General features: G+C 45.7%; 1 protein-coding gene across 1 annotated transcript; it reads left to right on the forward strand.

The window, feature by feature from the left end:
• Window positions 1-312: 312 nt before the first annotated feature.
• Window positions 313-9,132, forward strand: LOC133362095 (baculoviral IAP repeat-containing protein 3-like). Its single transcript, XM_061581058.1, has 9 exons — window positions 313-701; window positions 1,839-2,016; window positions 3,273-3,372; window positions 3,956-4,037; window positions 5,540-5,591; window positions 5,792-5,998; window positions 6,722-6,778; window positions 7,380-7,432; window positions 8,741-9,132. Exons 1-9 carry the CDS (start codon window positions 444-446, stop codon window positions 8,804-8,806), a joined length of 1,053 nt encoding a protein of 350 aa, XP_061437042.1. The 5' UTR covers window positions 313-443; the 3' UTR covers window positions 8,807-9,132.
• Window positions 9,133-12,378: the final 3,246 nt, after the last annotated feature.

Genomic DNA, 12,378 nt, shown 5'->3' on the forward strand with positions numbered 1-12,378 from the left:
GAGTTCTCAAAGTGAAGAAAGGAGGCATGGCATTTTCCATCGACGACCTTTCAAAACGCATGTATCGCCTTGGCCGGTTTGTCAATTGCCCATCAAACTTAGAGCCACTGATACAGGACCTGGTCAAAGCTGGATTTTTCTACACTGGAAAGGAAGACAAGGTGGAATGCTTCTCGTGCAAAGGAGTGATCGGTAATTGGAAGTCAGGTGACTCGGCCATTGCAAAGCATTTGCAGAGTTTTCCAAATTGTACATTTGCTCGGTCGTTGGCACAAGCTACAGATGCTCAGACCTCCGCTGGAGCATCTGTACCAAGACATGTGGTGGCGGCTACCAACAACGCATCCGAAATCACCCATCATCACTCTCTGAACGAACCACCTCTGCAAAACTCTCCAACTTCCTTGCCACACGTGGAGGCAGGGGCACCATCGAATTCAGAGATGTGCGTCGAAGCAAACAGGCTGCTGTCATTCTCCACGTGGCCAGAGTCATCTCCTGTCCGGCCGGCGGACTTGGCACGGGCCGGACTGTACTACTTGGGTCCCAGCGACCGGGTGAGGTGCTTCTATTGCTGCGGCGTCATGTCTCACTGGGAGGAGGGAGATGTCCCTGTCAAGGAGCACCAGCGACATTTCTCCACCTGTGCTTTCGTGATGGGCTGCAGCGACACCGGTAACATCCCACTCGCTCAGGCCCAGGTGGGTGTTGCTAAATGGTCTTGTGGATGTCTTCTTCTTCTTGGTTCTTTCGGTAAAGTCACCACGTGGAAGGAAAATAATAAAAATTAAACATAATGAAATAATTCTCACGACGTTTCGGCCACAACGCAAGCAGCCGTCCTCAGGTGAAGAGCAGGTCTGTCGGGAAGACAGCGTCTGAATGAAACACCACCAGGCTTGGCAGCGTATATTTAAGCTGGGTTGGAGGGGGAAGAGCGCCTTGACAAAGGAATTTGCATATCAAGAGGAATTTAGCATATTTATGTGGATGCTTCTCAATTAATTAAAGATGTTTGCCTATAACCATATTCTCTGCGTTATAAGATGCACTATCTTTCCTGTACTTAAAAGCAATACGTTGAGGGTGCATTTTGTAATTAGGTATGTGGCCTTTATTTCTGCCATGGCCACTTGAATCATGTGTAACCAGATCTCAATACTTTTATTGGCACCGGGCACGGTCAATACCTTACTTTGCATTACCCAGCATGTCTTTTACATTTATCCTTCAAAATGACCACGACATTTGGGGCATGTCTTGCTTTGTGTTTATAGGCACCCTACTGATTTTTTATAACTCTTTTCCCAACACGTCAGTGAATATTGTGATAGCCATGCCTCCGTACCTTACAGAGGAGAGTGTTAAAGGAATTTCTCCATACTATTTAGTGGGGTTTTTATAAGGGGATCACCCTGTACTTTGTTGAATCTAGATGACATTTCTAGATTTGAAGCTTTCGTGACTGCAAGGATTCATATTCTTGGGTTTTTTCGGTAAAGTCACGTAGGTAAAAAATAAAATAAAAATCACGACGTTTCGGAGGCAACACAAGCCTCCGTCTTCAGGTGGAACCGTCACAGCACGCTTGCTGTATCAAGTGAAAAAAAATAAAATTAAAACAGCTATCGTGCTGTGACGGTTCCACCTGAAGACGGAGGCTTGTGTTGCCTCCGAAACGTCGTGATTTTTATTTTAATTAAAAAATTTTACCTACGTGACTTTACCGAAAAAACCCAAGAATATAGATGACATTTCTTGACAAAAAGTACTGAACGTCAAGAAGAACGTTACATTTGATGAGTAATTCTGTTCTTTTTCGGGTGCTTTTCTAGCAGGCCTCATTTTTGCCGGACACTCAAAGCCGTGCGCGTTCTGCATCTCCTATGGCGAGGACGCGGGCCAGAAATCCAAAAATGCATTTGATGGTGGCCCGGCTTGCAACCTACCAGGCCTGGCCATCCACTGCCAATGTAGCTGCCCATTCACTCGCAATTGCTGGCTTCTATTACACCGGTATGGCAAGAGCATTCTCTGTGAGGTGTAAATGTGTGGTCCTAACCTTTTTTTTTAAACCAAAGGTCAAGACCCCCTTCCCTGCCAGCAAACAGCGCTACCCGCCGTAGCGACCCATTCCATGTTATTACATCACCCCCCCCCCCCCCCCCTGTGAAAAAAACAGCCGTCCCGGCTGACCTCCACACCTCGCGTAGCAGGACAATGAACACAACAACAGCAGCAGCAACCATCGTCCCACTCGCGAGCTAATTAACAATAACAATTAATAACCGGAACGATAAAAAAATAATCGCGTACGCACGCCAATAACCCGGCCACCAAGAATATACAAAACGACCGTCAGCATGCCGCAGCCTGTGAACACGGGAAGGACCTCGGTTCAAGCGACAGCCACGGCCCGGCTCGCGTCTGCAACTACCCGCCAGACGGTGTTGGAGTAAACAGGACGACGGGAAGGGGTGGGTTATTTGAACCGAACAGTTTTGGAACGGGTCCTCATCGCCGAGCCCCCAGGCGGGGCAAGAATGGGCTTCCTGGCAGAGGTCGCAACCGGGTACCCGATACCTGTACCCTACCCGATACCCGTACCCTACCCGATACCCGGCTACCCGTACCCGGCCGGGTACGGGTAGCCGTTTGCGACCCTGGTGCGGCCTGGTATGGGTACGGGTAGGCCGCGAGTCACTGGTGAGTCACCGTTTGTTACTCATTTCACAACGTCTTGTCTCTTCTCACAATTCAAGTTCCTAGAATCAACCCACCCGCGCCTGCAACATGGCTTCATCCCAGAGGTCGCAATCGGGTACCCATCCTCGTATCCTCCCCGATACCCGGCCCGGGTACGGGTAGCCAGGTATCGGGTAGGGTAAGGGTACCCATTTGCGACCCTGGTGCGGCCGGGTACGGGTAAGGAATCAAAAGCAGTTTGCGACCTCTGCTTCCTGGGGATGACTGTCAAATGGCCCAACGGGTGCCGCCCCTCCCGGGAAGAAGATGGAACGGGGAGGAGAAGAAGCGGGTGGCGGTCGTTCTGTCCTCTCTGGCTCGCCTGTGGACGGCGCCGCTGGCGGTCCCACGGCAGAGGTCGCAAACGGGTTTTGATTCCTTACCCATACCCGTACCCGGCCGCACCAGGGTCGCAAACGGGTACCCGTACCCGGCCGGGTACGGGTAGCCGGGTATCGGGTAGGGTACGGGTATCGGGTACCCGGTTGCGACCTCTGGTACAGCAATAACGTGTGCGTGTTCGTTAGGTGATGGAGACAATGTGAAGTGCTTCCACTGTGACGGTGGCTTACGCAGCTGGGAACGAGGAGACAACCCTTGGTATGAACATGGCAAGTGGTTTCCCAGGTAACGCACTCAGCACCTGCTGATGTCACCTGCTGTGCGGTGACGTCAGTACCAGATGGACACCATTGGAACCTCATTTGCCAGTAAAAAATATGATAATTGTTTTTTTTACCCTTCTATCTGACAACAAAACTGACATCTTTAAAAAAAAACAATTATATTTTGCTACTGGCAAATGAGGTTCCAAAGGTGTAAATGCTTACCCCGAATTCTCATACTCTGTCTTTGAGTTGTGCGCCTTTTGGTGTCATCTGGTCCAACCCATGTGAGACTAGGCTCTAAGGAAAGCTGTCTCGGGTGTGGACCAATCAACTTCAAGGACAGTGCGTACATTATCAGAGTTGTGTTTTTTTTGCATTATGACTGCAGGTATTGTGGTCTATGCAAACATGACTCCTTGTAGAAAAGGTGTCAGTTTTGTTGCCAGATAGAAGGGTAAAAAAACAATTACCAGATAGACACTTCACATACTCGAGCAACACGATGGCTGTCAGAGCTGACAAGGGGCTTGAAGTGAACACACTTTGATGTTGAATCGCAAATGACGACTGCTTTGCTGACATCTCTGCTATGTTCTCTACAGATGTGCATTTCTTTTACAACAGAAGGGTGAAGCTTTCGTTAATGAAATAATGATGCAGCATCCACGGTTGTCAGAACTTATGGTAATGTACACTTGTTTTGTTGAGTATTATATAATGTACTTACATTAAAAACACAGTTCCCGTTGGCCTTAAATGTAGTAAAAATACATTTGTCTGAGCCAACTTTCGTTTCTTGTAGTTGATGTAGATTTATGTTTATACGGTATTTTAAAAAAAATGTTTTAGGTGATTGGGTTTGCTCTGAATTCTGTTTGTTATTTTGAAGCTTTTGGTGTGTCATTGTTTTGCGCTGATTTCAATTTATTAATTCGGTTCTGATTTCTATTGGCTTCGATGTATGTCATTTACGCGATTGCTTTTGTCATTTTGGTGACCTAGGCCAATGAGTTCTCAGCTGTTAAACAAAATAGCCTAAAGTTAAACTAAGCAGTACCTTTAGTAAAACTTCCCTCCCTTTATTACTGCTAATCCTACATAATACACTACGAGCACAATATGACTTTGAGACCCCCTACCGCCTACACATTCCACAAGGAGTGACTCACCCCATGTCTGCATTTGTTATCATGCTAAATTCCCCTGTTGATATGTAAACTCCTTTGTCAAGGCGCTCTCCTCCTCCCACCCAGCTTAAATACCCTGCCAAGCTTAGCGGTGTTCATTAGGACGCTGTCTTTCCGACAGCTGTTCTTCACCTGAGGACGGCTGCTTGCATTGTGGCCGAAACGCCGTGAGAATGTTATTGTTTTATTTTTATTATTTTATTATTTCCCTTGTACGTGACTTTACCGAAAGAACCAAGAATATTAAACTAAGCATGTGTAACGGGTTCCGGAGACACTTGTAGAGGTAACTTCTTTATTACAATACAACACTCCAACCTTTCAACTCTCCAACAGTCCTGATACTCTGTTACAGCCTAGGTACACAGCCTAGCTACACAGCCTAGATACTCTACTCTGGCTACGCTCTGGAAGGTCGTAGAGTCGGGAGTTCCAGAGTCCCACCACTGGCTCTCACAGCATCCCAGGGTCTTCCGATGGCTGGTCGTGGGTCTTGGGTCTTGAGTTACAACTGGGCCCCGATCGTCCAGGGAGCTCTCCTTTTATGCCTAGTCCAACGAGGGGTGGGGCCGTGTGCGCCACCAGACATCCCACAGAGCACACACAGCCCCCCCCCCGTTGGCGGCGCCCAGGGGATTAAGCGCCTGGGAACTCAACGCCTGGCGCCCAGAGGCTTAAGCGTCTGGACCCCCTGGGAACCCAGCGCCTGGCGCCCAGAGGCTTAAGCGTCTGGACTCGCCTGGGATCCCAGAGCCCCCAGCAGCCCCTCCCTTCTTATGTCACTACACATGCAACAGAAATGCTGTAAATCACTCAGTGTAAGAATATACAATATTTGGTTGGTTACCAATATGCTTCATTGTAAATAGAGCCGAGAATAACGGGCAAAGTTGTGATTTTTACTTTTAGAAAGCATGGCTTGTACCATTTATATATATTTTTATTTGTGTAACACCAGTGATCCAAATGCTTTTAATTGACAAGATCCTGCTTTTTTAGGATGAGGTATTCAGACAGAGATCACAGAATGCAGCAGCACAAGATGTGAATGGTAAGGTGATATATTTTTGTACACAACAGGATTGTCATGTTTTTATATTCATTTGTGCCAAAATGTGTACATCTGTGCATCTCACAAGGCTATCCTTACAACACATTTGAACTCTTTATCCAAAGTGCACGTTTAATGTTTGGTCGTTTTTTTTAAATCCGCTAATTGCATGTTTTTGCAAGCGTCGTCTTTGCGTGCAGGCATCGGCTGCGCTGATGAGACCTTGATGAAGAGCGATGTGGTCAAGGGTGTGCTTGAGATGGGCTTCCTTGCACCGGTGGTGGAATCTCTGGTGCGCACTCGCTACCTCACTAAGGGGGAGACGTACAGCTCTGTCGTTGAGCTCGTCAAAGACCTGCTTAATGCAGAAGAAGAATCCCCGAAGAAATCCGCAAATTACGTTCAGGGTACATACTCAGCAACAGAAACTGAACTTGCAATTTCCATTTGCCTGTAATTTTGTTGCTGATTAAATTGAGGAAAATACGGATAGTCATTGTGTGGTACACATCATAGCAGGCGAACGGTTGTCGTGTTTTTGATTGATCAGATAGGTATGTCAAGGCATAATTGTATTATAGATAACACTGGTCAACAACAACAAAAAAAAATTCTGGCCTGGACTTTTGCAGCTGTTCTAGACTAATTCCAGGGTGCTGATTCCAAATCTGATCTCAAATTTGCTCCATCACATCTCATTTTTATGTTATCGGCATACCCCATTTTCATTGATTATACCCGAAATTAACTCTGTCACTTATGATTGCAAGTTGTTGCGAGTCAGTGACTGCTTTAGTGTTAAAATATGGTGCTGTATTTTTAGGATAGTGTGTTGATAATATCATTTTATGTAGATATCCACATCTATTTAATATTTTTCTTCTGCAGTTTTCATTGAAAATGCAATATTTTATATCTCAAAAACCTGACGTGATAGACACAAACTGATGCCAGATTTGGAATCAGCAGCGCCCCAAAATTACATTACAGCCGTTGGAATACCTTATGCCAGAAAAAGTGTGTTGACCAGTGTAATATACCATACTGAAAACCAGTACTCGGCTCAGCTTTATGCGAACATGGTTGTGATTGCCTATGTTGAACGTGCCGTGTGGATGTATCTTCAACAGAACAACAGAAGCCTGCTGCTGCTGCTGCTGAGAAAAAGGAACTAAAAAATGAAGAATGTAAATATTCCATTCCAGAAATTATACAAATACATTCTTTGGTTCTTTCGGTAAAGTCACGTTTAAAGATAAAATAATAAATTGAATAATAGCATAATGCGACGTTTCGATTGCAACACAAGCAATCATCATCAGGTATAAAAGAAATAGCAACACAAATCTCAAGAATTGTTCTCTCTCTGTGTATCTTTGTGATATCTGGCTGCTTATATGTCTGTCTATAGTTTTCTGGTTAGATTTTATGTCGCTATTTCTTTTATACCTGATGATTGCTTGTGTTGCAATCGAAATGTCGTATGCAATTATTTAATTTATTATTTTATCTTTATACGTGACTTTACCGAAAGAACCAAAGAATAATTCCTGCAGTCACGAAAGCTCCAAAATTAAGATTATACAAATACATTTATGATGGTTATGTAATTAATCTCGAGAATTGATTTACCAACAATGTAGCCCTGTCATTGGATCGTCGGTATTATTCCAAGTTACTTTACAGTTGCTATTAGTCGTCGTCATTAATATGCACGTAGGCTCTTAATGATCAACCATCGTTTGTGAAAAGCTGAAAGTGTGCGTACTTGTGTGCTCTCCGTGGTAGCGCTGCTGCTGGAACAGGAGCTCAAGCGGCTACAGGAACAGCACACGTGCAAGGTGTGCATGGACAAGGACGTGTCCGTTGTGTTCGTGCCGTGCGGGCATCTCGTCGTGTGTCAGGACTGCGCCGTCTCTCTGGGCAAGTGCCCCATCTGCCGTGCGATTGTCAGAGGGACAATTCGTACGTTTATGTCGTAGGCAGATGGGCAAGTAAAACAATATATACATGGAGACTGTCTCTATGCAATTTATGAATGAAGTGTATTTACATACCTTATCATTTATTACATAATAAAAAAATAAGAAAAATTATAACAATTAAATAGTACAATTCTCACGACGTTTCGGCCACAACGCAAGCAGCCGTCCTCAGGTGAAGAACAGGTCTGTCGGAAAGACAGCATCTGAATGAACACCACCAGGCTTGGCAGCAATATATACGCTGCCAAGCTTGGTGGTGTTCATTCAGACGCTGCAGCGTTGTGGCCGAAACGTCGTGAGAATTGTATTATTTTTTTAAATGTAATAAATGATAAGGTATGTTAATACACTTTATTCATAAAAGCATATATATAACGTCGTGAGCATTGTATTTTATTATGTTTTTTTTATTATTTCCCTTCTACGTGACTTTACCGAAAGAACCAAGAAGATGAATCCCTGCAGTCACGAAAGCTTTAAGTCGAAAAGGTTTCTAAGGTAATTTTGGGGTGCTGATTCCAAATCTGGCATCAGTTTTTGTCTATCACGTGAGGTTTTTGAGATATCAAATATTGCATTTTCAATAAAAACTGCGGAAGAAAAATATTAAATAAATGTGGATATCTACATAAAATGATATTATCAACACACTCTGCTAAAAATACAGCACCATATTTTAACACTAAAGCAGTCACTGACTCGCAACAACTTGCAATCATAAGTGACAGAGTTAACTTCGGGTAAAATCAATGAAAATGGGGTATGCCGATAGCATAAAATGAGATGTGATGGAGCAAATCTGAGATCAGATTTGGAATCGGCAAATTAGTCTAGAACAGCTGCAAAAGTCCAGGCCAGAAAACAAAGTTTGTTTTGTTGTTGACCAGTGTTACTTAACCAAGCCATGGCTGCTTGAGATATATTGCTGCAAATACGTAAATACGGACGATCAAATTGGCCACCCCCAAAGAACAAATTAGAATGTACACCGTAACCCAAGCTATCAAACCATGGGTTGCTGTATCATTTGATATTTCTAGAATTTAGGAGACGCAGATTCCGAATCTCAGGAAGAGTTTATGGTGCATATGCCATTGCTTTGAGGTGCAATTGATATTGTTGGTTTGTTTAAAAATTGTCGATTGACTTTTCCCCCCTTTCAAGACAAATTCTGCACCACGCGATCAGACGGTCAACCCACGCGAAGACAAAATAATGTTGCAGCTGTAAGTAGCAAATACAGACGGTTACGAGCGACGAAAACCACTTCGGTTAACCGTCATAATTCTAAACAGTCGTAATGTTTATTTGTAAAAAAAATAAAAAAATACAACGAAACTTTTTTTTCGTAAAATAAAACTCTAAACTAGTGGGTCACTAGTGCAACAAGCAGGCCACGTGACCTCGTGCAAATTTAATTTGTGTTTGCACTGTGGGACAAACCAAATACTCACAAGAAATTTCACGTAAATAAAATATTTTACAAAAACAACTATTTGAACAAACCCCCGTGGCCAAAACTTTGACATTATTTCACGTCTCCCAACCAGCACAGACTTGTTTGCACTGTAGCACCCATCCAAATAAACCCTGAAATGCAAAAACATCTTTACAAATTACTTTTTTAAAATCCTTTATATTAAGTTTACTTGCTTGCTTATGACCGTGCAAATCTTTCGGACGTTTTTTAACCCACTTCCCGTGATCCAATCGAGCTGACATTTTCCACACAGACTCGTGCGTGACAATTAATTTTCGTGAAAATTTTTTTCCAAAATTTTACACTGTTTAGGGAAATTTTTTTAAATATTTACTTACCAATTGCTTAATGCTGGCAGACAATCATCTGACCCATAGGTGGCAGCCATCTCAAGCCAGAGGACGAGAGGACTCTAGCCGCCACGCATATAAAGGATTTAGAGTGGAAAAACTTTGTTTTTACGGGTTAATGTTTTTTCAAACTTTAACGATCACAGCAAAGATTTTCAAAAATGTTCAAGCCATTTTCTCCAATGTTGATAATAGCCAATGTATTCATGCTAAATGCTACACATTATTACTCTTTTGCAAGCAGAACGATACACAACCCAATACAGCTTGTTGTCAACGTACAATTGCATTGGCGATTATTGCTCACGAAGCGCTGTTGAGGACACACGTGTAAATGCGTCGGTTACGTAACATCAGCAGTGATGAATGGAAACGTGATGAATGGAAACGCGATGACGGTGACGACGATGGGAATCTACCGATCGTATCAACGATTACAATCCGGACGGCGAGGATGATGATGATGATGATCATGGATCAATGATCCTCACCGTCCCCGGGGCAAAACCTGGGCTGGACACGGCAGCTGCCGGAGTGTCGGGCAGTCCTGCCCATGGGGGTCAGTGGGGGGGCAACTCTTGTTCACACCGAGGCAAAAGTCACTGACACATCAGAGCCCATCCACCAGCTCATTCCAGGCAGGCAGTGACATCGCATTCTTAGCGAGAGGTCCCCTCGTTGAAGCTCGCTCCGTCGCTCCTTGAATTGAGGCTTGGGGGGGAGCTTGGACGAGTGGCGAGATGAGGGACAAGAGGCCTTAGGGAGTGGTCCACACCATTGTGGCTCCTCCAATAGAAAAACAATGTCCGCTGGTTCAACCGTGACGTGTCAGAGTTCACAACTGTTGACACTTGTACATGTGCCAGAGGTCGCAAGCGGGTTTTGATTCCTTAACAGAAATCAAAGTGTCACCATTGTCAAATACACACTTGACGGTTCTCATCGCAATCGAAGGACCTCGAGGGTGGAAATTACACATTTATTGGCAGGCACCGGTCTCTGCATAGGATGCCTATTCTATTTAGGATGTATAGCAAGGTTGGCTACGTACTGTGCGAAAGAAGTTCAATATACACACGTGAGGATTACAATAATCATAAAAATAACGTGAATAATTTTGTCCGGAATAGCCTCCTTGAGTCTCGAGATATTTGTGTTGAGAATACTGCATTGGGATGCTGCGATGACATTAACAAGTGCCTGGAGAAGCTTCCTGACCCTCACGTTTCACGGTCGTCCCTTCTTCACACTTCACTGTCACTCCCGGCCACGTGGCGAAGTCGTCGTAGTCCTCCTGTTCTTGTTTTATGAGAGATGATGGGCTCATGGCAGCTGAACTTTGACCTTCACGAGTCGATTTCACACTCTCCTTGTGGATCTTCTCATGCATCGTTCGGCTTCCTGACGAAATAAAACCCTTCCCACACTCTGTGCACGTGAAGGGCTTCTCACCCGTGTGTGTTCTCTTGTGAATTTGAAGGTAGTTTGAAGAGGCAAATGCCTTCCAACACACAGTGCACTTGAAGGGCTTCTCACCTGTGTGCGTTCTCTTGTGAACTAGAAGATAGTTTGAACGGGCAAATGCCTTCCCACACACGGTGCACGTGAATGGCTTCTCCCCTGTGTGTGTTCTCTGATGATATTGAAGAGTTTGTAAGAGAGCAAATGCCTTCCCACACACAGTGCACATGAATGGCTTCTCCCCTGTGTGTGTTCTCTGATGATATTGAAGAGTTTGTAAGAGAGCAAATGCCTTCCCACATGCAGTGCACATGAATGGCTTCTCCCCTGTGTGTGTTCTCTGATGAATTTTAAGATTTTGTGAGGAAGAAAATGCCTTCACACACACGGTGCACTTGAATGGCTTTTCGCCCGTGTGAGTTCTCAGGTGCTGATTCATGTTTCCAGTGCGATCCGTGGTGTACGGACACCGCTCGCATTCGTGCCTTTTAGCGCTGGGCTCTGTCCAGGGTTTCTTCTCCATGCGACTGATTCTGCAGACATATTACATGTTACACGCAACGCACACACACACACGACCGAGACAAGGATCCCCCGTGTAGCCTTAATAGACTGTTGGGGCAAGTGCTGTTCGCGAGTAGCAGCACCTATGAAGGCACGCGAGGGTGGGTGGCCAGCGCCACACCTTTGTCTCTTTAGTGGCAATGCTTACAGATCACACCAGCTACTAATTTTAGTCTAAGTCGACCTAGGGGAGGCCCAGGAACGGTTCACATAATCGTCACCAGTGTTGGCCATGTGGTGCGGGAATCGAACGGTCCACGGAGTTGGTGGCAGAGTGCGTCAACCGCTGTGCCACCGATCCCCCACGTGACACTCGCACGCAAGCGGAGACGCAGTGATGCACTCACGCTCTACAGAGGGTACAGCAGACAATCAACAGCAGAGGTCGCAACCGGGTACCCGATACCCGTACCCTACCCAATACCCGGCTACCCGTATCCGGCCGGATACGGGTAGACCGTGAGTCACTGGTGAGTCACCGTTTGTCACTCATTTCCCAACGTCTTGTCTTTTCTCACAATTCAAGTTCCTAGAATCAACCCACCCGCGCCTGCAACATGGCTTCATCCCAGAGGTCGCAATCAGGTACCCGTACCCGATACCCAGCCGGGTACGGGTAGCCGGGTAGTGGGTAGGGTACCCGTTTGCGACCCTGGTGCGGCCGGGTACGGGTAGACCGTGAGTCACTGGTGAGTAACCGTTTGTCACTCATTTCGGGTACGGTACAGGTACGGGTAGGGAACGGGTACCCGTACCCAGCCGGGTACGGGTACCCATTTGCGACCCTGGTGCGGCCGGGTACGGGTACGGGGGGTAAGGAATGAAAACCCGTTAGCGACGTCTGCCCCACGGGGGGTGCTCTGCAGCTTGCGAGAGCGCGTGACGTGGTGCCTCAAAGTGGCGCTGCCCTACGAACCCCCGGCAAAGAGCCGAGTTGGATTCCCTGA

Source organism: Lethenteron reissneri, unplaced genomic scaffold (assembly GCF_015708825.2).
Source record: "Lethenteron reissneri isolate LAM-NWPU_2019-01 unplaced genomic scaffold, ASM1570882v1 scaffold_1364, whole genome shotgun sequence".
Lineage (NCBI taxonomy): Eukaryota > Metazoa > Chordata > Hyperoartia > Petromyzontiformes > Petromyzontidae > Lethenteron > Lethenteron reissneri.